The 27912-nt window shown below is 34.5% G+C and overlaps 2 protein-coding genes across 2 annotated transcripts; both read left to right on the top strand.

Annotated features, from left to right (window-relative positions):
• LOC131662361 (uncharacterized) lies at nt 1–3617 on the top strand. The gene is made up of 6 exons (XM_058932128.1): nt 1–196; nt 694–1140; nt 1362–1552; nt 1827–1973; nt 2711–2935; nt 3098–3617. Exons 2-6 carry the CDS (start codon nt 922–924, stop codon nt 3330–3332), a joined length of 1017 nt encoding a protein of 338 aa, XP_058788111.1. The 5' UTR covers nt 1–196; nt 694–921; the 3' UTR covers nt 3333–3617.
• A 9376-nt stretch (nt 3618–12993) lies between these two features.
• LOC131662359 (26S rRNA (cytosine-C(5))-methyltransferase NOP2B-like) lies at nt 12994–19295 on the top strand. The gene is made up of 18 exons (XM_058932127.1): nt 12994–13338; nt 13431–13615; nt 13951–14014; nt 14106–14239; nt 14409–14492; nt 14587–14661; nt 14763–14834; nt 14930–15003; nt 15594–15646; nt 16374–16483; nt 16938–17006; nt 17110–17184; nt 17778–17870; nt 17964–18043; nt 18127–18226; nt 18349–18641; nt 18749–18862; nt 18983–19295. The coding sequence occupies exons 1-18, from the start codon at nt 13086–13088 to the stop codon at nt 19080–19082; spliced, it is 2028 nt and encodes a 675-aa protein (XP_058788110.1). The 5' UTR covers nt 12994–13085; the 3' UTR covers nt 19083–19295.
• Nucleotides 19296–27912: the final 8617 nt, after the last annotated feature.

Below are 27912 nucleotides of genomic sequence, written 5' to 3'. Positions count from 1 at the left end.
CCAAAAAAACTCAAACGCACGCAGCATCAGCTTATACGACATCGTTTACATCACGAAGTTCATCGCAGCATCAGAGAGAGTCAATTCACTGCTTCGAAGTTCATAGCTTCATCCCCCATACGGCGTCGTTCCCGAGTTCACCTCTTCCAACTCGGTCGCGAATCCGCGTTTCTGATAATATATCATCTTCCACTAGGTACTGTCGGAACCTCACCATGATTAAACCTTGTTTCTTCTTCTTTTTAAATCCTAAGCTGTTTAGATGCTTACAAATTATGAAAAACTAGTAAGAAAAAAATTGAAATCTGTATTTGATGTTCAATTTGTAAATGTATTCTTTTCTGTTTTGAGATTCTGAAATTGTTGAACATTGATCAAGTTTTAGTATATTTTCAGTTGTTTTTATATGTTTATTATTGTAGCTAGTGATGTAAATCACTATATTATATTAGTTTGTTACAGATTGAAGTTGCATATTTATAAGTGAATTGTATGTAATGTACATTTTCTTGGTGCATCTGCATTATAAATTGAACACAATCATCTATGTCGGTGTCAGACACCGGACGCGCCGTTGTTCAGAGGTGTCGGTGCTAGAGAGTTTTGTGTAGTATACTATATGCGGTGCTTGTTGCTAATTTGGTGTGTCTGCTTGCTTTTTTTCTCATGTTCTGGATTTTTGCTTTAAAACAGAATATATTTGTTGCTTGTGGTTGTTCCTGTATCCGTTTGAAGAGGACTGATTGAAGTTGATAACATTCGTGGTTGAGAGGATTTCGGTGTCATCTTAGAGTGGAAAGGTTGTTGATGATAAGAATCCTAGTGCTGGAATCAAACAAAGATTTCACAACTGAAAAGGAAATTGATGAAGAGGTAGCTGATGATTGTTCTATAGTTTAATGCAAACTAAATGATTTCAAAATGGAGACTCAAACTCCCGGAACAGGAAGTATCAGAGATGACACCTGTATCGCTCAGGCCAGCATAGATAGATCCAACTCTGTGAATGGTGAATTAAACTGTGTACTAAATGAAAAGAAATTGGCTGTAGAAGAGGTTAATGCACGAATGGGGTCATTTGGAAATGAAGAAAATTCTGCTCCTATTGGTGATGGACATTTGCTAGTCTCAAAACAAAAGGTATCTTTCATGAAATCTCTCGTGATATTCTGTTCTTAAGTTGATACCTAGTCAAAAAACTATGCTTATATTCAGCTCTTTCCTTTTTACATTCAATATCTTCAAATATATAAAATGTGTAGAACAGAGAAAACTAGATGGATGTTTAAAAAGATTCTGATTTTGTCTTACAAATACTGCACGTGCAAACTTGAATTGAAACTGATAGATATCAAATTCAGGAGAAAGAACTCGTTGATGAAGTAACTGTAAGGACTTCAGAAGTGGAACATCTTGAACGAGAATTAGAACTGATGAAAGCAGCAGCTGAAATGGCATTTGATAACCAGCATTCTATTGACTTCTACCTTGACCAGTTGACTGAACAAGTACATGCTAAAAGAGATTACCTTTTGACTTTGGAATCAGAATGGTAGGTCAAAGTGTCTGAATCATTTACCACAAATTACTGTAATATAATATAGATGTTTATTATAGGTTTATGGATCAACATAGAATTATTCAGTGTTTAACTTTTCCCTTTCCAGTAAAGAAGAAATTTACATGCACGTTCAGACTTAAATGCGTGCATATATTTGTAAGACAAAACTGATATATCATGAGCACATGATTATTATCTTTCTTTTCCTATAAGAGAATGAACTTTGAAAATATTGTTATCTTTGCTGGATTTTAATGTGTCGCAGGGATGCTGTAAGAAAACCCTTGGAAGAGAGAAAGAGAACTCTTGAGGAGTCTCTATATTCAAATAGTCCAGATGCACAGGTAATGCTCCAAAAGTTGAGAGAAGTGCAGAAGGAAGAACAGTTCATTTCATCTGAAATTAAAAAGAGGTGCATTTTCAAATTCCATGTTTAATTCATTTCAATATTTTTTGCTGAATGTACATTATAAGCCTCTTCTTACAAGCCCTCGCTAGAGACATTCATTGAGTCACATGTTTTACAGTTTTGTTTAGGAATTGGCGATTATCTATACAGCTTTTCCTTTTAGCATCCTTCTTTATTTCTATCAAGTATTGCTTAAATGAAGATTGTTGCCTTATTTTTTTTCATGATTAATGGAAATGGAAACTTGTTAGAAGTTCTCTCTAATTTTTTACATTAAAGCTATTTTGTTGGTTTAGCAATAAATGAGTACCTAGAAAAACAGCTAGAGGGAGAGGAAGACCTAGAAAACCTATAAGAGAAGTTATTAAGAAAAATCTCGAAATTAACGATTTGGATAGAAGCATGGTCATGGATAGACAAAGCAACCGACCCCACTTAGAAGTCGATTGCACCAATGCAGCAGGCATCATTTCATGTCAATTTTGATTTATTAGGTAGTTCAAACACTAATTTTACCAAACACTTGAAATTCAGTTTGTTAGTTTATCCTCTATCAGCTTGCTTTGTCTTCCATCTGCTACTTCTTACCAAACCGAGGCTTTGGAGTCAAAATTTCAACTTATTTTATCTTGAGTGTTTAATAATTTCAGTAGATTGATGTCCTCAACTAATAAGATTTACAAGGTTGGTGCATATGCCATATTGACTTACATATCCTCTCTCTCTCTCTCTCTCACTAGGGAGGAGGAACATTCAAAACTTCTTGCAGATCTGGAAAAGCAGCAGAAAGTAGCATCTAGGAAATCCTATACTCACCGTATTGAGGAGATTACCAAAAATAGCCGCAAACAAGATGCTGATATTGAGAGAATTCTAAAAGAAACTAGGGACGTTCAATTGGAAAGTAATTCTATCCAGGAAAGTTTGCATCGGACATATATTGTTGCCGATGAACTTGTCTTTAGGTATGAAAGTTTTTCGTGTATTTGTAACATTAAATTAATGAAGAAACAATGTAGCACCTTGTGTTAGTAGATATCTTGCTTCTTTTTTTTCCATGGTTGATTTTATTTTCTCACTAAAAGTAAGCATTGTACAATTTGTTTTCCCAATTCTTACCTCTGCAGGGAAGCAAAGAAAGATCCAACAGGGCAGCAGGTTTATAAACTCCTGGTAAACATCCATAAAGGTTTCGAACAAATATCTGAGAAAATTCTGGCAACGGATAGAATTAGAAGAGAAGTATCGGACTATGAAATGAAACTGGCAGCCACACCTTCCACTTCAAGAAGCTTAGATGTGAGCAAGTTACAATCTGATCTTGATGGCGTGGTTATAAGGGACAATGAATACCCCAAATAGCCGGTACAGTTGAGTGAAGCTGTTTACACAACTAATTTGAACGTGGCATACACAGCTTCAGATGCTTAGATGCGAGCGATTTAAAAGCTGGTTTTTATGCCATTATGAGTGATAAGATACGAATATCTTGATCCACTGTTACAGGATAAGTAAAAGCTAGTCTTCAACTATTCTTTGGAAACAGATAAAAGAGCTTATTACCTACTCTGGCTGTTTTTGTCTTGAAAGTTATAGAAATAGAAATTAGAAAAACATTAAGAAATTTCATTTTTCCTATTGGTTTGATTGGTTGAGTTTCATGTTTGTTACTTGGATTTTGTCCATTATTGTTTTTCACTAGGCCTAATGTATCCAAAAGGCCTGTAATTAAGTTTTGTAATGTCAGCTTATAAAACAGTGAACTTGCAAAAGTCTAATGTGTTTCACTAGGCCTGTAAGATGCCTGTCATCAGCTTTTAAAGCAACTTTTGACATAGACTGGTTTTTTAAATGAAAATTCTGAATATCCACTATATTCGAACTATGAAATTACGTAGGGGTGTTCGCGTTGCGGTTTGGGCGGTTTTGACGAAAAAAATCATCCAAACCGCAAGAGAAAAAATAGTGCGGTTTGGTTTGGTTCGGTTGGCTTTTAAAAAAAATCCGAACCGAACCAAACCAAACTAATGCGGTTTGGTTCGGTTTGGTTTTTTACAAATATTTTATTGAGTCATACATACACATATAGATGACAACATAATTTTGTATTTAGACATTCATACACTATCAAATAACAACAAAACTCGTCATATTTTGACAACAATTTTCCATTTAATATGTAAAAATTAAATTAGACAAAAGTGGAATATTAAATATAAAATAATAGCATAAAATAATATAAAAGTTATTATAATGAAACAAAAAACAAAAGAATAAAAGAGACGAAAGATTAGTGAAGGTGAAAAAGAAGAAAAAAAAGTGTTGAGAGATTAGAGAAGAAGATGTGCGATAAAAACGAAACTAAAATACGGAACATTTACATAAAAATGAGAAAGTGAAAAAGAAAGAATATAAGAGAGTAGAGATTATAGAAGAGGAGGGAAGATGTATGTGGCAAAGAATGTGCGATAATGTTATTAGAGATTTGAGAAGATCGAGACTGAAATTATATGTGTAAGGATGAAAAAATTGTTCGCAATCATAAGGCTAATGTATAATAGGTTTAAGTTTGGGTTGGATGTGAGTTAAGTAAAATTTAGGTTGTAACATAATGCGGTTTGGTTCGGTTTGGTTCGGTTTACAAAATACAAACCGCAAACCGAACCGAACTGTGTGGTTTTGTTAAAAAATGACCCAAACTAATCCGAACCAAATGCGGTTTTTTGCGTTTTCGGTTTGATTTGGTTTGGTTTGCGGTTTTCTATTGGGTTGGTTTGGTTTTGATCACCCCTAAAATTACGTATAATATTTAGATAACAAAATACATGGGTTTACCAGCAGTTTTGTTGTTTATGAGTTGAAATAGATCTCTTATATATAATTAGGGGTGTAAGCGGATCAGAAAAAATCAATTAAACCGACAATCCAAACCAAACCAAACCGAAATAAAACCGATTGTTTATGGTTTGGTTTTAAAACCGAACCGAACCAATAAAAACCGATGTGGTTTGGTTCGGTTCTCGGTTTTAGTTTTTAGGAACCGCCAAACCGATGAATCGAACCAATAGAAATAATTATGCTCTAAATTCTTTATTCCACCCTTCATTAAGCTCAAATTTTGTACTTTTCCAACTACTCTCCATCTTTGTTTTAACTTTCTTCCTTTAAGCAATACACGCATTTAGAACTAAACTCTAAAACATATACAGTAAAAATCATAAGTCACAAAAACTTGCTTTCACTAAACTACTTCTCTGGTTGTCTATCTCAAATGTTGTTCTCACTATCGCCACTATGATATGTTATGGTATCCTTCTTCGAGTTCAAATTCTCTTCATTAATTTTCATATTTGTTTTTACCTTTCTGATTTCTTCTTCAACAAAACTCCTTCTAGTCTTGTTACACAATAGTTTTTTTGTGTATTTAAGGCGGAAACATGTTAATTAATGAGTGTTTTTCTGTGTTCTATTTGTTAAACTTTCAAATCTATTTCCAACATTCCGATGTCAAGATTCAACTTTTATAGTGAATTTATTTCATTATTCAATGAAAGTATGTCATTGTTTCATATATGAATTTAAGTACAACTTGTAAGTTGTTTGAAAAATTAGAGCATGAAATAAATGACATGAAATGTATTATTTTAAAAAATAATAGCATAAAATATACCGAAAAATACAATATTGGAAAATACATCGATGGATATAATGTTTGAAAAAAATATTAAAAACCGATTAACCGAACGAACCCAAACCGATTAGTTTGGTTCGGTTCTATTTTTGAAAAATTTTAAAAACCGAACCAAACCAATCCGATGTAGATATTATTGGTTCGAACCTTTTTTTTACCAAAAATCGGTCCAAACCAATCTGATTACACCCCTATATATAATAAAGATCCTATGTTCTGGAAATTTTCAATTTATCCTTCATTAACTTTCGGCCACATCACTAAATTGATGGTAATGTTGGTCCAATTTTTTAAAAGGTCAATTAACTCATATGTGCACTTCGGTTTTCATTCTCGGTTACAAATTCTCTCTCTCAATCTCCAAACATGGTTTCTCTTGGTTGTATTTCTATTCAACTCCTTACCCAATTGAATGTCCGATCAATTAAAATTCTTACCTTCAAATCACTGCAAACACACCTTCGATTTGATAATTACTACCGTCTCTTGTATTCTACATCATTTTCACCATCATCTCCTTCTCTAATCTTCTCTAATGCATGTGTAGATCTAGGTGCTTGCAAGTATAAGAATGAAGTAGTCCAAGATGTAAAATTTATAGATAGCAAAGATGCAAGTCAACCAGTAACTGCTTAGTTTTGATGATGACAATATTTGAAGTCAAGCAACTACTAAAGATAGCCCGAGCGAACAAAAATGCATAAGATGGTTTATCAAACTATCTTTTTGAATTAAGCTAAAGACATATGTTTAAAGTCAACAATATAGTTCATTGAATTTTAAGTGAAAACTTGAATTTTAAGGATCACTGATAGTTTAACCTTTCAAACTCTCAGATGATGGTATTCAACATGAAGACATATCAAGCTTCATCAAGAAGAACGATGGTATTCAATATGAAGACATATCAAGCTTCATCAAGAAGACTCAAGGTTGTTGTGATGCTAGTCAAAGATAAAGATGCCAAGATTTTAAATTTCATGGTTGTGAAAGAAATGAAGTGTGAAAGCTCGTTTGGTCGTGTATGTCTAAATGACTAGTGTATTGTAAAGACTCGAGGGCATTTCTGAAAATATTATGGCTAAATCTCACACACACACTAAAATTTTTTAAGAAGGCTCTCGTGTTTTAATAAAATCACCAAAAAAATGTTTTTGAGACATAGCCAATTGACTAGGGGAGTGTTCAATTAATTAAGGAATTTTTTTAATTGTCTAATCGATTAGATCATTGGCTTAATCAATTTGATTATGCTTAATTGAGTCTATAATCGATTTGGACGGTCTCTTAAAAATTGGTAACAACACTACATCAAAATCTTCCATTTTGAGCATCAAGAATCAATCATTTAGGGTGTCTAATCGATTAAGTGAGTTAATTCGCCCATGAAATATGTCTAAATTTATACCACACATTGGTCATAAATAAAGAGTTTCCTTATCACTTTTTCACATCTAGAAAACGTGAAAAACTTCAATTTTCATTTTTCTCATTTTAACTAGTGCTTTAAGAGTGTTCTCGAGTCTTCACTCGGTTCTTGAGTTTCTCCATTGAATAAAATATCTCTTATGGTTCATGAAGATCAGTCAATAAAAATCTCCACAATAGTTCTTGAGCTCATACGATTAAAAGCTTTATCGGTTCGAGATCAGTCTGATTAAAATCTCTCTTGATTTATGAGTTCAGCATGTGCAAAAACTTAGTAGATTCGAGATCACCCCGGTTAAAATCTCGGTTCGGTTTATGGTCAACCTGTGTAAAATCTTGATTCAGTTTAGAGGATAATCAACTCAAAACTCAAAAATCCTAATTGAAGCTAGGCCGACTATGAAAGCATATTAAGCATGCTTTTTGTTATACTAACTCCCATGTTTGTTAAATTATTGCTAACCATTTCGTTTCTTCAAACACCCATCTCTAATCATCCATTTCTAATTCATAACGAACTTCGATTTTAAAACTTGCATGTGCATAACTAAGAATTACTTTTCAAAATGTACAAATTTATCTACGAATCATCACTTGGAATCGAGGAGATCTCAAAATTGGTTTGATAAAGATAATTCATTTTAATAAACTCCTAAACAGGGGAACCACATCTAGGAGGTTCTCCTAATCATTAGCAAATTCCAATGATCATAGGGGCATATCACATGAAGATCCTACTGACTTGGAGCGACCATTCTAAGACTTGTCAACCTGGGCATTCATTTCTAGTCAATCAGAGGCATATCCTTCAAAATTCAAATATTGGGGCAGTTCATATCTTAATGGTGGACCCAAGTTCCATTTTGAAGCAACTTCAAGTACAAATTTTCAAGATTCTTAGGGCAATCCATATGGAATTAATATCACGCCATGGTTAGCCCTCCATATCCTGGAGATCGAGGGCATACCCTTCGACTATCAAATGTTGAAGCGGTGCGTATCAAATTCGTATAGTAAGACTCAAGTTCCATCTAAGAATACTTCCTCCAGATCCCGAAGATAGGGGGCATTTCAAATCAACTTCATCTTACGGCGTGTAGGATCCAAGTCTTTTTCAAAGCGACTTCAAGTACAAAGACTCGAAGACTTGGGGCAATCCGTATCAAATTAATATCGCACAATGGTTAGCCCTTCATATCCTGGAGATTGAGGGCAGACCTTTCAACTATCAAATGTTGGGGCAGTGCATATCAAATTCGTATGATAAGTAATTCTAAGTCAAAGGCGTGGAGTGTTTCAAAAATCAAAATAATGGGCTAGACATCTCAAGTGCATACATCAATAAAACTACGTCTAAGCTCATATCAGGACAAATCTCTACAAATACCAAATAAATTGGGGCAAGACGCACCACAAAGGGAAAAATTATCCTCATATCTTCACAATCCTCAATGAATCTCTCTCCTATGCCTGCGATTTTTAATTTCAAAACGAGTTTCAAGAAATCATGATAGCATAACACCCTACCATCATATAACAAACAACCTTGTTACATTAGCAATCTCTCTACGCCTTAGTTATCCATGACCCATCATTGGGGCATCATTAAAACATACTTAAGTCATGCATTCATCAAAGCACTTCGCCCTTGCATCGAGTCATACATATCATTTCATTCATCTGACATAGCATAAATCTAACTTCGTAAAGCCCAAAATTTTCATCGGCACTTCAATATCCATGCCCAAGTCACGCATTACATACATTGGTTAAAACATTACATACATCAAAATTTCTAGACAATTCGATATCAAAAGAACAAAGGGTATTAGGGGATTGGTTAAGGACCCAATGGTCTAGAAGGAGATTGAAATTTGAAATTACAATCATAAACATTTTGCGCATGTACATAAGCATTATCAATATACACAAGCACTTATCAATTGACATAAGCATAATCATTAAGCACATATCAAGGCACATTCATTGGTTAAATCTAAAATCATATTCATTGGTTGAACCGTTAGACAATATATCCACGCCTCGCAACTAAATTTACTCATCATCAGTTCACAGGGTACTTTTTTCAGAGCCTTTGGATACAATTTCAATTAGTAGATTCAAAATATTCCGATGACCAAACTTCATACTCCTGTTATACAACGAATCCACGATATAACTTTGTACATGAGGCATGAACAACACCAAGTTATTTATTCGTAAATCTATCCCCGTGGGTAGCGATAGATTCGAATTCCGTATTGTTTATCCTCTGAAGTAGTGATGAACATACAACATCTGCGACATAACTTTGTACACAAGGCCATGTGCAGCACTAAGTTATGTTTTCATCAATCTATCCCCGATGGTAGCGATATATTTGAAACCTGCATGATTTATCCGATAGATTGTGATAAATCTGCAATATTTGCGATATAATCCATTATGTTAGTCTTAAACAACATAAATGAAATATCAAAAAGCATGGTACGAGAATCTGCGAACGCTTGCTCTGTCAGTCTATAGGCTTTAGCAAGTTAATTCTTCATGCTTCCCCAACTCTATTGGACGGGTCACAAAACAGAGTTCGGACCCGCATTTCTTACCCGCTAGGCCGTGGTAAGAATGCATAAATAAGGATCTACGAAAGCTTGCTCTGTCAATCTATAGGTTTTAGCAACTTAATCCTTAATGCATAAATAGGGAATCTGCGAACGCTTGATATGACAATCTCTAGGTTTTAGCAAGTTAATTCTCTATGCTCTTCCCCAACTCTAATGGACGGATCCCAAAACAGAGTTCGGACCCACATTTCTTACCTGCTAGGTCGTGGTAAGAATGCATAAATAAGGATCTACGAAAGGTTGCTCTATCAATCTTTAGGTTTTAGCAAGTTAATCCTTAATGCATAAATAGGGAATCTGCGAACGCTTGCTATGTCAATCTCTAGGTTTTAGCAAGTTAATTCTCTATGCTCTTCTCCAACTCTATTAGACGGATCCCAAAACAGAGTTCGGACCCGCATTTCTTACCCGCTAGGTCGTGGTAAGAATGCATAAATAAGGATCTACGAAAGCTTGCTCTGTCAATCTCTAGGTTTTAGCAAGTTAATCCTTAATGCATAAATAGGGAATTTGCGAACTCTTGCTATGTCAATCTCTAGGTTTTAGCAAGTTAATTCTCTATGCTCTTCTCCAACCCTATTGGACGGATCCTAAAATAGAGTTTGGACCCGCATTCCTTACCCGCTAGGTCGTGGTAAGAATGCATAAATAAGGATCTACGAAAGCTTGCTTCGTCAATCTCTAGGTTTTAGTAAGTTAATCCTTAATGCATAAATGAGAATCTGCGAACGCTTGCTGTGTCAATCTCTAGGTTTTAGCAAGTTAATTCTCTATGCTTTTCTCTAACTCTATTGGATTAATCCTAAGATAGAGTTCGGGCCCGCATTCCTTACCCGCTAGGTTGTGGTAAGAATGCATAAAAGAGAATCTGCGAATGCTTGCTATATGAATCCATAGATATTAGCAAGTTAATTCTCCATGCTCTTCTCCGACTGAATCCCAGAATAGAGTTTGGACTCGTATCACTTATCCCTTAAGGTCGCGGTAAGAATGTAGAATCTTCGTTAAGCATTCTCGGCTTTATTGGAAATATAGAGTCGACATTCGTATTCCTTACCAGGAAGCAAAATATGTGACAAGTGTATCTCGTAGCTATAAATATCTATCTTAAAGCAAAAACGGATATGTCAATTCACAAATCTCGGTATGGCTAAGTTAATTGTTTCATCTATGCCTTTTCTTCGGTCAAATTTTGGGATCTTCCATTATTTAATCACCCTCCGATCTGAACGTACGAGAACTGACACTCTCGCACCCTTCAATCGAAGAGTAATTAAATAGGGGCAGCTGTCATACCTCAAATTTAACCCCTAAGACTTGTCCCTTCTTATTTATTTTTATTGGCACATCATTTAAAATACGTATGAATTAAAATATATATGTATATAAGTGTGATCAAGATTATAAAATAGGTGTGTACTTCAATTAAATCTCTTAGACTTAACATCCATAAGATGTGATGTCATTAGGTTTTATTAATTAAATGGGGTATACATTAAATAAAAATGTGTATTTAATTGAGCTTATTATTCATAAAATATGAGACCCCATTTCAAAATTCAAAGTTATTTTTAAACTTGGATTTTATAAATTTTCTTGGTTTATTTACAATATTTTATGGATTTTTGTAATTATTTGTTTAAAAATATAATACTTTACTTATAAATTATTTATATATTTTTTAAGTAACAAATATTTACTCGTCTTTCATATGCTTTCAATTGGGTTTTTATTTCAAATAAATAACATAACACAATTTGTAAGCAATAAGGCTTGCAAGTAAGAAGTCATGGATTCAAACTAACAACGGCCGACAACCCCTTTCCCTTTTATCAAACTCAAATCTCTCAACTCAAACTAAAAAATAAACTGTTGGTCGATGATTAATCTATGAGGCCTCCCTTTTTTAAAATATTTTTTTTAAAACTTTTGGCCGATGATTGGTATGAGGCCCTTTTCGCTTTCAAAAACTTTTTTGGCCAATGACGATATTTGGGGCCTTTTTGTTTTAAAATCATTATTTTGGCCAATGATTTAACGTGAGCCCCCTTTAAAAATTGTTTTTTTTGGCCAATGATGATACATGAGGCCTTCTCTTTTTCCTCTATTTTATTGTTGCTACATTTTGGTTTAAATGCCTTTTGGCCTTTGGTCATTGTTGTCTCGATCTACAATGACCTTATTAGATTGTTTTTTTTTTTAATTTTAATTTTTAATATTATAATTTTTCTCGTAATATATAATGACAACTTTTTTTTTTTTTATAAAAAACCTAAAGACTAAATGGGCCCCCTTGAATACAAGGGAGGCAAAGGATGCCTAACACATTCCCTTTGCCTAAATTACCTACTTACCCAAATCTCTTATTTTTGTAAGGGTTTCTCACTTGCCCATAAAATAAATAATGGGTGGCGACTCATTTAAACGTAAATTTTAAGGAAGTTTGCTACACTCTGCATTACCTCTCTGAGGCCGTACCCCCATGCACACCCTTAATAGCTCTTGGTATGCTCATTACTCGTCCATTTAGACCTTCTTCTAGAAAAAACTTATTTTCTTAGGGTATATCCTGAAGTAAACATTCCTTCCAAAATTCTATCTCAAAGTGTTATGCTAACCCAATTTGAGGCGTGTAAGCACTAATAACATTAAATGTGTCTTGTTACACTACAAATTTCAAGGTTATGATTTGATCTCTTACTCTTTTCACATCCAAAACATCCTTCATCTACTGCTTGTCCACAATAATTTTTATCCCATTTCTGAATTTAATTTTTTTGGTGTACCAAAGTTTAAATTTCAAATTGTCTAATTCTTTCGCCTTTTCACCTGTCCACTTAGTTTCATGTAGGCACATGAAATTGATTTTCCCCTAATCATATGGTCAATTATTTCTAGAGATTTTCTAGTAAGTTTGCATAAATACTATGATCCAAATCAAATCCTATTCGCATGAACTAATTTCTTTACCCACACACTTTCACAAAAATGTGGGAACCCTTGCTTATTTTTCACTACATCTAGATGCCGATACAACGATCCTTACTCTTTTGATACTATACTCGAGCCATATATCACGTTGCTTATGGGCAATGATTTACTATTCACATTATTTTTTAGTTGATCCATGTCATTGAAATTTGACATAGTTTTACGTATCAATAATATATAATGCAAATCGATTTTGCAAACAATCAGAAATGTGTGTGGCTTCGGTAAGGCCCAACACGAAATGAGCCCATTTAACTTCCTTATACCTCTGAACGACGTCGTTCAAAAGCGTTAACTGTAAACCCTAAACCCTAGCGATTTTACTGAAGAAATAACAAAACACGAAACACACACAAATCCTTCACACTCTTCCAATCTCCAATGGCGCCAGCAACTCGGAACAAACCTTCAAAGTCACCCAAACTTCAAAAAGCTCCTAAAAAAGTACAAATTATTCCCGTCAAAGCCGATTCCTCCTCCGAATCCGAAGAAGAAGCACCGCCACAGCACCTCGAGCTCGACGACGGCGGCAACGACTCTGGTTCCGATTCAGACTTATCTTCCGACGGAGATGATCAGTTAGCCGATGATTTCCTACAAGGAAGCGACGACGAAGGCGACGACGAGGACGAAGGTGTGTATTGTTGTATTGTAAATGCTTTCATGATATTCGAGCTTGGAAATTGTAATGGTGTTATGTTGCTTATGTTTGTTTCTCTTTTGCAGAGAAAGCCTCAGGTTCGGAGTCTGGTTCGGAGTTGGATTCTGATTCGGATGACGATGATGGCGATATTGAGAAGAAGTCTAAAGCTATTGATGAAGCAAGGGAGAGAGAGAAAGAGGATGCTGAAGCTGAAATGCAGACTAATATCCAAGAAGAGTCTGATGAGTTTAGATTACCAACTAAAGAGGTTTCTTATTTGAATTTGAATTTATCTAATGATTATCATTTTGTTATGGGTTTACTTAAATTATTAGACAACAGAAACTTTAATCCATAGTTTAGATTAAGTTTTCAATCCAATACGTAATTTATTTATTATAATTTTTAATGAAACTAAGTTGAAGTTGAAGTCAATTCTTATTCAAAGTTACTAAGCATGCTGAAATCAAATTTGGATTGAAAAAAATCACTTTTGACGTTGTTCATTTATATATTCCTAAACATATCTTAATTCTCCAACGCTTGAATTTCTATGTTTGATGTTAGAAAGTATGGTAAAAATGGTCATGTTTTAATTGATAGGAACTTGAGGAAGAGGCTTTGCGGCCACCAGATCTTTCCAATCTTCAAAGGAGGATTAAAGAGAGTAAGTTAACTTTTTTTGCTAAATGACTTTTATTGATCTTGGTAACAATTTTTGAAATTTTGTAAATATTTAAATGTTTTTGCTGTTCCAGTTGTTCGTGTTCTTTCCAATTTTAAGGCCTTGAGGCAAGATGAGTCGACGAGGAAGGAGTATATTCAACAGCTTAAGAATGATATACGTTCGTATTATGGCTACAATGAGTTTCTAATTGGTGCTTTAGTGGAGGTTGGAATAATTATATTATTACTACCACTGTTTTGAACTTTGATTTCATTGAGTTCTCCATTCTGTTTTTACCATTTAACTCTAGTTTTTGGTCTGGAAAATGGAGTTATGTTTTGAAGTTTGATGATTTTTAATTAGGGCTTCATTGAAACTAATTTTTTTGTCTCAGATGTTTCCGGTTGTTGAACTGATGGAATTGATTGAAGCTTTTGAGAAGCCTCGCCCTATATGTCTGAGGACAAACACTTTAAAGGTTTCATGTCTATTTGTCACCTTGAGTTGATTTTTTAATATGATCTTATCCATGTTCACGATTGAGCTTATATATGTCTTCTGTATATAATCAGACACGCAGACGGGATTTGGCAGATGTCTTGATTAACAGAGGAGTAAATCTGGATCCCCTGAGCAAATGGTCAAAAGTAAGTTTTTAAATGTTTTCAATAGCTTTCCTTTGTCCTTTTTATGGTACATGAGTCCAAGTAGCAGTTTCTGAGACCATATAATTTGTTTCTATTTGCAGGTTGGACTTGTAGTGTATGATTCTCAAGTACCAATTGGTGCCACCCCAGAGTACATGGCTGGTTTTTACATGGTAAGTAGTTTTCTGCTGTAGTATTTCTTCCTTGCATTTCATTTAGGATTACACATTACACTCAGTTCTGTTTTTTTTTTTAAAACTTTTTGCAGCTTCAAAGTGCTAGTTCTTTTCTGCCCGTGATGGCCTTGGCTCCTCAAGAAAAGGAGCGAATTGTTGATATGGCGTAAGTGATATTCTTTGCATGCGGAATATGGGTTTGAGTTTTGCGTGTAAATGTATCAGTTATTTTTCTGGGATAGGAGCCAACCATATAAGTTTTCCATGGTGTTTTGAACTACCAGACGGATCCTTCCACTACCCCATTTCCCACCACACACAAACACACACACGTTCACAGGGGCGTGGATTGAGAAACTCCTGTTTTTAATGTATATTTGGTGTTCTCCTGTTTTTATTGGCTGCAATATTAACCTTTAAAAAAAGTGAAATTCCTAATTTTTTTTACATCAAACCCAAATTCTTGGCAACCAAATTAAATAAATAATAATAACCGACATTCAAAATCAAAATGGATAATCTAGTTTCTTTTCAATTTTAACCTTTTGCCAAGCCCTACTAGGATGCCCTTATAGCTAGTTCTGTTTTTTCCAACAAGAACACTTTGTTCATGAATTTGTCAAAATAAACATGGAGATTTAGAAGATGTTGTGTTTTTTAATATTTTATTTTTAATACCAGTTCTTCTTTAACATGCTTTTTTTCTTGCAAAGTTTTTATTTTTTGATCAGTAAAGACATTTTATGGGTGTTGCAGGGCTGCTCCTGGTGGTAAAACAACTTACATTGCTGCTCTAATGAAAAACTCTGGTATATATTATATTCTAGGTTTCCTGTACATTAGAGCATAACAAATTATTAAGTTCTTGTTACAGCAGTAAAGCATGGATTGTGTATGTATGTAACCAATATTGTATGTTACCATTATTGTAGGATGGAGTATACAATTTTTTCTCATGTTTGCTGGAACTATTCTTTACAGTTTTTCAATATAAAATTTGGTTTTTGTCTAGTGTCCTCCGAGAGAATGTTACATGCTGTATGCAGTGCAGCTGAATTGTGTTTAACAAGAAATGATCTACTATTGCCAGCTCTTTTGCAACAGTAGCCAAAAGCTTTTTTTTATGAATGATATGCCATTTTTTAATTTGAATAAATATTTTTGTAATGTAACTTTACTTTAGTATCAGTTTGAAGTTATAACCAGTGAGGTGCTTTCTCTGCATAGTAGGTTGTGTCCTGCAATAGCCATACTCATTTCTGCATAAGTAGACTGTACACTTTCAGCATCACCTTGGGTCATTCCTATTGAGTTCTGATACACCTTGGGTCATTCCTATTGAGTTCTGATAATAACAAAAAAATAAAGAAATTTTAAATCCTTGAATTTTAAATGTGTTAATTTTATTACTAGTTTGTTGGATCCAAGAATTTATGTTTTAACTAATTGCTTATCATTTGTTAGATCTCAACTTTTTTACATTGTATGTAATTTTATGATTCGAGTAATCAATATATATATAATTATTGGTGGCAGGAATAATTTTTGCAAATGAAATAAAGGTGCCACGACTGAAATCTCTGACTGCAAATTTGCATCGGATGGGTGTATCAAATACCGTAGTCTGCAACTATGACGGGAAGGAGGTTAGCATCTCTGAGTTTTTGCTAATTTAATTTTTACTAGTTTGCTCCGTGAAATCTTTAATGCTTTTACTGCTGTAGATTATATATATTGCCTCTATGTTTGATATTTCATTTGACCATCTATTTACCTCCGTTGACGGTATACCTGTATGACCAATGATTTGATGCTCTGTTAACACATTTTTGCTCAATAGAAAAACAATATTCTTCCTCCTTGTTTATAATAAGTGAAACATAGACAATATAATGTACTTTAAGCATTGATATATTTTTTGTTACAAGAATTAATGCTGCTGTAAGATACCGGGGCTTCATCTAGACAGTAAACCATTATGTTCACTAGAATGTTAATAGTGCTCCTTTGGACATTACACACAATGTTGGTGTTCATAGTAGGCCCTGAACCTGTAATTGTACATGCTTACTTTTTTCATTTATGCCTGTTATTTTTCAGCTTCCAAAGGTTATGGGTCTCAATTCTGTTGATAGGGTATTATTGGATGCCCCTTGCAGTGGAACTGGGGTAAGAAATTGTGAATAAATAGATCAAGATTTTTTGAAGTTTTTTTGTATCTGGTTTTGTCTTTAAGAACCAAGAAAGGCACTAAAATGATTTTTGTCTGCAGGTTATATCCAAAGATGAGTCAGTTAAGACATCTAAAAACTATGAAGATATTAAGAAATGTGCCCATCTACAGAAGGTAAATTAATATTTGTTTAAAGTTTTGTTTGGGAAAAATAAGGAAATGTAGGAAGGACTTAGAGGAATAAAGTATATAAATGTGATATATACTTTTGTTTCTTCTGCTGCTCTTATCTTCCCTCCACCGAAGCATGACTTGCATGTACTTAAGACTAAATTGCTGTTTTCATTTTCAACTTTATGTTTTTTTTGACTGGTTTACTCTTCTTTATATTTGACCTTGTATTCATGTTGAGAGTTAAATGGTGTCAAAGTGTGGAAGTTGAGATAGTTGATCCTTTAATGCTTTTGAAAATTGTATTTGTATGAAATAGATCTAACATACTGAAATATTTGATCCTCATACTGCGCCATTAAATAATGGCAGAATTATGTCCGGCTTTTCTTTTTCACTCTGATATCATATTAGTGTTGCCATTTGTTACAAAAAAAATGAGGGACAAATATCCCAAACCTAAATAACTTAATATTTCATTTTTGTAAATTATTCTCCATCAAATGGCTGTAGGGAAATTGTACAAAAAATCTTGCATATTCTGTGTCATCCAGTGATATTTACTAATATTTACTAATCACCTTGTTCTTTTACAGGAGCTCATTCTTGCTGCAATTGACATGGTAGATGCTAATTCAAAATCTGGGGGATACATTGTATATTCTACATGCTCAATCATGGTTACCGAGGTTTGTTTTTCAGTTGCAACTTGCATCCACTGAATTTATTTGCTTGCTTTTTGTGTCCTATGTTTCTAAATTTTTCTCTTAAATATTATTCAGAATGAAGCAGTTATTGATTACGCCCTCAAAAGGAGGGATGTTAAGCTGGTTCCTTGCGGACTTGACTTTGGGCGTCCAGGGTAATGATTGGATCCCATTTTCCCCTTCATCATTATTTTGATTTTTAGGAATTGTCTGTATTGTGACATTTGTTCTCTTTCAGGTTCACCAAATTTAGGGAACTGCGTTTTCACCCTACATTAGATAAGACGAGACGTTTTTATCCCCATGTACACAATATGGATGGATTTTTTGTTGCCAAGGTTCCTCGTTTTTATTTAATTTTTGCTTTGTTTGTTCATATTCACTCAATTATTTTTGGTTCCCAATCACAAAATTTTGCTTTGTTTTTTAATACTTTTTAATTTTATTTGATGACTTGCAGTTGAAAAAAATGAGCAACTCAAAACTTGGTCCAAAATCATCCGAAACATCTGAAAATGTCGAAGAAGAAACAGAGCTTGTGAACGTCGAAGAAGAAGATAAACCAAACGATGACATAAAAGAAAATGGCAAACAATCTTCGGAATCTGAATCCAAAAAGGGGAAGAGTGAGAAATTCCCTTCCAAACCAAGTAGTAATGGTGTAAACACTAATGTCAAAGAATCTTCTGAACGTGAACTCAAGAAAAGGGTGAAAATGAAATTTCCATCAAAAGAGGAGATTTCAAAATCCAGGTAAAGTTTTATTCATATTTGATATTCATAAATGAATGTATTCAATAAAACTCAGCAGTTTATGGAAATAACCCTTTAAAAATCTATTTATTTTGTGATTCCTGCAGAGAGGAGAGGAGACTTGCTTTAATAGAAAACAAGAGAAAAGGTGTTAAGCTGCCAGAAAACAAGGGAACAGGAGAAAACAGGAGATGGGTTAAGAAGCCAACAAAAAGAAGCAGGTAAAATGTTTTATTCATATTTGATATTCAGAAATGGATGTCTTCGAATTCAATAAAAACTCGGCCGTTTATGGACATAACCCTTTCTTTAAAAATCTATTTATTTTGTGATTCCGGCAGAGAGGAGAAGAAGAGACCTGCTTTAATAGAAAACGAGAGAAAAGGTGTTAAGCAGCCAGAAAACAAGAGAACAGGAGTTAAGAAACAAAGAAGAGAATGATGACAGTGGCAATACAGCAAGTAGTGATTACCAACTGTCACAAAAATGTCCCCTGGAGTCAGTGGCATGACCTGATCGAAGGTCCCAGTTTTGTTTCTTTATGCTATTTAGCGGAGGCATGTATTAACATCTATGTGCTAAGCTGTAAAATCTGAACGGAAAGAATTATTTTTTTAGACGTGAATTAATTTAAATTAGTTATCTATTGACTGTCTTCTTTGTCTCTATTGCCCTACTTATTTGTTTTCCTTTGTAAAGAATTGCACTTGCTTTACGTGATATTATAAAATTTATGATTGATCATATTACATGAATTTACATTGACTACTGAATTTGAAAACCATGATATGAGTATTTAATTTTGCAAACATGTAGTTAGCCACAAGTCCTGATATGGATTATTGTTCTATACAATCTCTGAAATATCTTACATCTGTTCTTTAATTTGTTAGTCTAGTTACTATTGAATCAACCTCAGTATTGCCACCAGGTGTGCTTTTAATTTGGAGCTGTGAAGATTCTAGAAGATACGTGTGAACGATTGATTACCAAAGCCTTTTTGATTATATTGTCGTAACTGTTTGTTAGCTAAGTTATGTTTGTTGTATTTTAGTTGGTGTTGAGGAGACTATATGATATAAAATATCTTTTATCATACAATTATTACACAACCATTCTGCTCTAGTAATCACCACTCTGAAATTGCTCAAACAAACCTGTATCCAAAGCTTAGGTTATGATCCAAGGGAAGAAAGCAAGTAAAAATTCATTCTATGGCCAAGAAAATTAGAGTGAATTAAGCTTGGAAACAATAGCTTTTGATCAAATTTGCCAATCTTAGATGTAGTAAAAAATTGGGATGCATAGAGTAATTAAATGCGACTAATATTTGACATTCAAGATGGGAACAATTTTGATGATGGTTTTGGACCATTGGCCGCGAATTTAACATACACCAGTGAGTTAATGCGAATGTGCTCAAGAAAATTGGAGGAGAATGCGAATGTGCTCAAGAAAATTGGAGGAGAAATGATACCAATGTGATTTTACGAACCAGAATAACAAACAGATCTAAGCAAACCTAAAGAAGAAAAACGTAAAACAATTTAAAACTTGACTTTTCTTAAATTCAGCAGTCACCAATTACAACTATAAATACTAGGATTTGTTGAACCATAAGTAAGACTTGGGCCCAAATTACAAAACAAGGAATAAGAATGACAGAAATAAGGCCCACTAAATGTAATAGTCTTTAAGTCAACTTGGGCTTTTCTTTTCTCTAACAGCCCGTTTAATTGTGCTGGTAACATTACTTCCGGGCCCACCAAGAACCTTGTCCTCAAGGTTCAAATCTGAGATTGCATCTGGATAAGTAAAGCGTGACGTGGCATGTTGTGAGTGGTGGAGAGGGTGGCGTGGAGAATTTGGAAGATAAGGAGTATCTTGGGAAATCACTAAGTCAGTGGCATTAACTTGATCACGTGAAGGGACAGATGTAAACTCGGTTTTTTTTTTGCGAACTGACTCCTTGCTCTTTTTTTTTTTGATTTTTTTTAATTTTGCAAGAGTCGCCACCGACTTTTATTTTATCCAAAAAAAGGAAAGGCATAAAAGAACAGGAAAGACATTTTGACAGATTTTGGGTTCGGGGGTTGGTTATACAAAGGGAAGGTTTTAAGCACCCTTTGTATCCATGGTTATCCATGGGCTCTTAATTGCTTAGCTCACTTTTTAAATGCTTTATTGATTTGAAAATAGAAGAAGTGAAGATGGACAATATGTCACATAGGTCTCTGAAGAGTTTCACCGGGAATAATGCCCTTCAAATACCAGATGAAAGTTTTGAAAATAGATGAGAAGTTTTGAAAATACGCTGTTTCAAAATGAAAGTGTTTGAGCAAGCAATTAGGAGTTATCTACTCTCAATTTATAAGACCTTTCCTATGCATTTAACACTTTTCTTAAATGATGGTATAATTAAAAAAAAAGTAATAAGAGGGAAAACCATAGAGGTGCAAGTGTGCAAAGTGTTTTTTTTTTAAAAGTTTTATCTTGATTATTAATGTTTTAGCTCAAAGGTAAAAATATGGTCCAAGTGGACAAAAGGAAGATGACGGAAACATAAACAATGCGTCCAAATGGACAAAGAAAAAATAGCAGAAGCATAAACAATGCGTCCAAATGGACAAAGAAAAAATAGCAGAAGCATAAATAATATGTCCAAATGGACAAAGAGAAAATAGCGGAAACATAAATAATATGTCCAAATGGACAAAGAAAAAATAGCGGAAACATAAATAATATGTCCAAATGGACAAAGTAAAAATAGCAGAAATATAAATAATATGTCCAAATGGACAAAGAAAAAATAGCAGAAATATAAATAATATGTCCAAATGGACAAAGAAAAAATAGCAGAAATATAAATAATATGTCCAAATGGACAAAGAAAAAATAGCAGAAATATAAATAATATGTCCATATGGACAAAAAAAAATAGCAGAAATATAAATAATATGTCCAAATGGACAAAGAAAAAATAGCAGAAATATAAATAATATGTCCAAATGGACAAAGAAAAAATAGCAGAAATATAAATAATATGTCCAAATGGACAAAGAGAAAATAACATAAACATAAATATGATGAATGATAAAATAAAGTATAAAGCAAGAAATATAAAGAACAATATAATAAAATGCGAAATTTAAAGTTAATTGTTAGTATGTTAGCACGAGAATCATCTTGAAGCTAGTCAAGTATATCCACGATGTTAGTGAAGATCGATGGTGAGTGAATGATGATCTCGGATTTAAAGTTAATGAAAATTTATCAGAAGCTTGATAGAATCATAGCGACTACACGATAAATTTCCAAAAGTCTTAAATCAACTGCATACAATCTCTGCCATATTTGATCTTTTATTCCAATTCGGAACAAAGAAAAAGATAAGAAATAATATCAAATAATATACAAAACTAAATATAAAACAAATTAAACTTAATTCATTCTTTTTGTGATTTTTTTGGAATTGATTTTAAGTTAATTAACAAGCTAATTAAACAAATAATTATACAAATAATTAAACTTAACAAGAAAAATATTATTTTATATGTCAAAAATTAGATTATAAAAAATATAAACCTAAATCTAAAAGGAAAATATTTTTGGAGTTTTTTGATTGGTTGAAAATAATTAAAAAAAGCAATATTTACATAATTACTAATTAATTAAGAAAAATAAATTAATTATGAAAAGAAATAAAATATTTTTATGTTAAAAATTAAATAAACATTTTATCAACTTAAAACTAAAATTAAAACATTTTTTTTTGAGAAATTGAAAATATGCATAAATATGGAGTTTTTAATTCATGAACTCCTAACACTACTACATATTAAAAATTACATTGCACTTACTCTATGATGTCCCAAGAGTGGAATAGAGTGATTGAAATTGATTGAAAGTGGCTATTTGAATAAGCCTTGATTTTTACAAGTTTCTTGAAACTTTTGCAAAAATATAAACTTAAGCTATGACTTTGTGGTGATTGTTGTTGTTCTTTGTGTTCCTCCCCCTTTTTTTCCTCTCCTTGAATGAAGAAAATGAAGCTCTATTTATAGGCAAAGAGATATGATCATAAAGCCTTGCAAGTGGAAATTGTCATGATTGATTTTGTGGAAAAAGAATGGAATATTCTGTTATGCTAGGTTAAAAAACTTAACCATAGTTTAATCACTCAAGTATTATTCTCTTCAATCTTGCAATAATATCTTTAAGCATCTTGAATTGGTCTTGATTGGCAACCATAAGCATCTTTGATAATATCTTTGAATTATCTCACTTTAATTAAACTTTAAATGAATAAAATTTAATTAAAATGAAATAAAAATGTCATGAATCATGGATATGTTGTGAATATCTTTAAACATATGAGAATCAAGATTGAATCACAAAATAATTGGCCTTTTTGAAAAAAAATCAAATTTTGGTCATTACTTGTTTCATGCATTTTTCCAAAAAAGGTCAACTTCATCAAGGCATATCTCCCTCAATTTTGATCCTATGAAAGTGTTCTTTTACTTTTTGGAAAGCCCAAGATGTCCTCTACAAGCCACTTTGGAAGCGTTTTTGCATTTGGAGAAGTTATTTTGATGATATGGGCTTTGACAAAAAAACTGCTTTTTGTTGACTTTGAAAATGACCTGTAATGTTTTGGCTTATATCTCTTAGGCGGAAGCATTTCTTGACCTTGGTCCCAACTTCAAAGTTGTAGAGAATTGAATTTCCTTGAGAATGAGCTTTGGTTGGAATTTTTCTGATAAATTATGAGAGAGTTATGGTCGGTCAAAGTTCAGTTGACTTTTAGGTAAAAAACTCTAATTTTGCAATTTTGAGTTTTGTCGATTTCTGAACTTTTCTTGATGAATTATGATCAACCATTGATCACATGATGAATCTTTTGACAAAATATGGATGTTGACAAAAAATTGCATTTTTGACTGTCTGTTGACTTTTTGGTCAAACTGGTCGTCTGTTGACTGTTTGAGCTGTTGACTGTGCGTCCGAGCGAATCGAAGTTTGAAAATTTTCCTGGTGGTACTTTGAGATATATGGAGATCCATGAAATCCATTTGAGGTCTCAAAAACTCGTTCTCCTGAAAAAAAACAAAAAACCCTAATTAGGGACTGTTTGTGTAGGAGACAGTTAGGCGTACCTGATTTTTGTGCAGTGTTGAGTCTCTGTTGATCACGTGATTATCAGAAGACTTCTAGAACAAAAATCTTGGAAATTTGAAGTGCGAAAGATTGATTTGACTGATGGTACAAACACGGAGAATTGCGCTGATAGCAGGTTTGACTGGTAACTGGCAGTATAATCTGAAACCCGGACTCCGCGCCTGCAAATTTTAATTCTGTACCAACTGCGTCAGCATTATTTATCTGAAAATAAATCTCAAATAAACAGTGTATGAAGTGATAAACAGTATTTGGCGTTTATGTAAGAATAAATTTAACAGCGAACCAAAATATTGTATAAAAAATTCTAAAAATTGAGTATTCATAAAATCAGGATATTTATGAAATAAAAATCCAAGATTGTATAAAACTCCAAATTTTTAGACTGAAGTCTGTTGACTTCTCTTTGAAAAAAAATACGCGGGCAAATTTTGGGGTATAACAATAATGATCATAACACTTAGAAAATGATGGGATCTCAGAGGTCAAAAATTGAGGTGCAACAACAGAGCTAGAAGATTCTAGCGTGATACGCATGGGAACCGTGTTAGCCGTTGGATGCCAGGTGGATGGTGAGGATGCAGCTACCAATGGAACGTTGCAAGTGGGAGACAGTTGGTTTTGGGACGCGTGCAGTGAAGTAAGTGTACTTGGGTCATGTGAAGTACTTGAAGTCATCAAGTCATTTTTCATTTTACCTTTCACCGAGCTGGTCACAAAAGCCTCTTCCTTACTCTGAGTCTTCTCATTTTTGAACTTCACATTTTTGAACTTCACATTCCTTTGTTTATCTAGCAGGTGCGCCTCCTTATTTAGAATTTTAGATGATTGTTGAGCTGAGACATGGTCTCTGAATCCTCAATAGGTAGCGAATCTGTCTCTTGAGCTTGCTGAGATAATGGTTTGAACAACACCCCGTTCGTAATAATAGTAGCGTCATTTTGATTTGTATTTTTTTCTTCTGCAGGATTCCCATCGGAGATGAAGGAATCCGAGATATGCAAAGGAGGAGGAATGCATCTCGGTTTCTTAAGTCCTTCGAAGAAAGGTCTTAGAAGCGAGACATGCACCACTGGGTGTATTTTTGAGGAAGAAGGGAGGTCCAGTTCGTACGCTACAGGTCCAACTCGTCGAATGATCTGGAAAGGGCCGTAAAAACGTTTGGAAAGCTTCCGCGGAGAACGACGATGCAAAGTTTGTTGTTGGTACGGTTGCAAGCGCAGAAGAACACGGTCACCCGCCTCGAAGGTAAAGTCGCTCCGATGTTTGTTCACTTGTTTTTCCATTTTCACACGGCTTTTGTTAAGATTTGTTTTAAGTTGGTGTAAAACGTTGTGCCTTTATAGTAACAAGGAGTTTAAAGGATCTAAAGCAGTGTTGGTAGCAACATAATCGGGAACCGATGGTGGATCTCGGCCATAAAGTGCTTTGAAGGGAGTCATGCCGATGGAAGAGTGGAAAGAGGTGTTATGCCAGAACTCCGCAAAGTGCACAAACTTATACCATTTGCGAGGGTGGTCACTCACAAAACATTTCAAGTAAGTTTCTAAGCACCGATTTACAACTTCTGTTTGGACATCTGTTTCAGGATGGTAGGCTGTGCTAAATTTCAGTTTGGTTCCTTGTGCCTTGAACATGGAACGCCAGAAAGAACTCATGAAGAGGGGGTCTCGATCAGAGATAATAGTTTTCTGAATACCATGGAGCTTAAAAATTTCGACAGAGATCCTGGCGGCAAGATCTTGAGCCGTAAACCGTGTAGGGAGGGCGATGAAATGGAAGTACTTGGTGAGACGGTCACAAATGACCCATATGACGGTATGACCAAATGAGTTAGGAAGGTGAGTGATAAAATCCATTGTTAATTCTTCCCAGACATTGTTTGGTGAAGGCAGTGGTTGTAGCAGCCCTTTCTTTCTGATTGTTTCGTACTTGTTGTGTTGGCAAGTGACACATCTCTTAACAAATTGTTTAACATCCTTCAGCATACCAGGCCATGCAAACAAAGCAGATAAGCGAGCCATCAGTTGTTGAATGCCTGAGTGTCCCGCAACAGGAGTGCTATGGAACTCTTCGAGTAATGCCCTGCGTACGTTATCCCAGTCAGGTATGAACAACTTGTTTTTGAAATACAGTAAACCCTGTGAAAATGTGCAATGACTTGTATCTTTTTGTTCTGTCTTCGGAATAAGGATCTTGGCTTCGGTGGCTGTTGCGTATAAATGTCGAAGGTGTGCTATGAGTTCAGGGACAGCTGAAGTAATAGACATGTATAGGGCTTCAGGGGTGAATTTTCTACTAAGAGCGTCTGCCACAATATTCGAACGACCAGGTTTGTAACAAATCTCGAAATTAAAACCTTGAAGTTTTGAGGCCCATTTCTGCTGTTTTGGCGTTTGTATTCTCTGCAATAATAAATCTCTCAAACTCTTTTGATCTGTGTAGATTTGGAATTTGTTACCGATGAGGTACTGGCGCCACTTTTTAACGGACTCGGTGATAACAAACATTTCTCGAACGTAGACTGAAGCAGTCTGCATACGCGGAGACATCTTCTTGCTGAAAAAGGCCAAGAGATGACCATTTTGAGACAGCACAGCGCCAATGACAAGGGCAGAAGCATCCTTTTCTACAATAAAAGGCTTAGTAAAATCTGGTAGTATAAGTACCGGCATATCGGTCATTACAACTTTCAATTTTGTAAAGGAAGAACCGGCCTTTGTACTCCATGTAAATCTAGTGGAAGAACGTAATAAATCAGTGAGAGGAGCGGCGAGAGAGGCGTAGTGACGCACAAAGCGTCGATAAAAACCGGTGAGGCTGAGGAAACCACATAATGTCATGAGAATGCGCGGTTAGGGCCAATCAATGATTGCCTGAATCTTGTCAGGATCAGCCGAAACACTTCCTTCAGAGATAACATGACCCAAGTAGGCAACCTTTGACACTGCAAAAACACACTTTGAAAATTTGGCACAAAAAGAATTGACATTTAAAAAGTTAAAAATGATGTCTAAATGAACCAAGTGATCACTAAAAGAAGAGCTATAAATGAGTATATCGTCAAAGAAAACCAGAAAAAACCGACGTAAGTAAGGGCGTAACAATTCATTCATTGCTGTCTGAAAAGTCGTTGGCCCATTAGTTAAACCAAAGGGGCTAACTAAAAATTCATAATGGCCATCTATAGTTCTAAATGCAGTTTTATGAGTGTCTTCTTGAGAGACTCGGATCTGATGGTACCCTGATCGCAAATCAACTTTGGTATAAACTTTGGCATTTCCTAACTCGTCAAGTAGTTCATCAATGGTTGGGATGGGAAAACGGTCTTTTATTGTGACAGCGTTAAGGGCGCGATAGTCGACGCAGAAGCGCCGACTTCCATCTTTTTTTTACAAGTAAAACCGGGGAGGAAAATGGGCTATTGCTGGGTATGATTAAACCATCTCTTAGCATTTCCTGATTCAAATTGGTCATTGCTTCTTTTTGAGAATGTGGATAGCGCTAAGGCTTGACATTAATGGGGGGTGTATTGGGAAGTAAGGGAATTCGATGGTCGTAAGTGCGAGCTGGGGGAAAACTTGGGGTAGTATGAAAAAAAGAGGGGTATTTATTTATTAGTTGCAAGATATTTTGGTCAAGTGATTCAGTTATGGGTGAGGTGGCTGGTTGAGTTTGGGAGATTTCAGTAGGTTGGAATGTCATTAAGTGGAAGGAGGCAACAAAATTAGTGTGGATTAATTGTCTTAGTTGGTGGAAGGTAGTGAGGGTTGGTTGGGCAGTTGGGTCACCCTTTAGAGTTATTTAGTCATTTTTGTGGGTGAAGGTGATGGAAGGGACAGAAAAATCAGCCTGTATAGAACCTAGTGTTCGTAACCACGCCATTCCCAAAACGACATCGGTGCCCTCGATAGGCAATATGTAAAAAGGTAGCGAGAATGGTTTGTGTTGAAGAGTAAGTTTAACATTGTGGCAAATCCCTTCGCATTGAAGGTGTGAACCGTTACCTACCATAACAGAAAATTGGGGAATTGAAGTAGATGGGAGGTTGAGGTGATGGGCAATCCTTGGATGAAGGATATTGTGCGTA

The sequence above is a fragment of the Vicia villosa genome, linkage group LG3 (assembly GCF_029867415.1).
Source record: "Vicia villosa cultivar HV-30 ecotype Madison, WI linkage group LG3, Vvil1.0, whole genome shotgun sequence".
In the NCBI taxonomy this organism is placed as follows: domain Eukaryota; kingdom Viridiplantae; phylum Streptophyta; class Magnoliopsida; order Fabales; family Fabaceae; genus Vicia; species Vicia villosa.
This window is presented reverse-complemented; position numbering and strand designations above follow the sequence as displayed.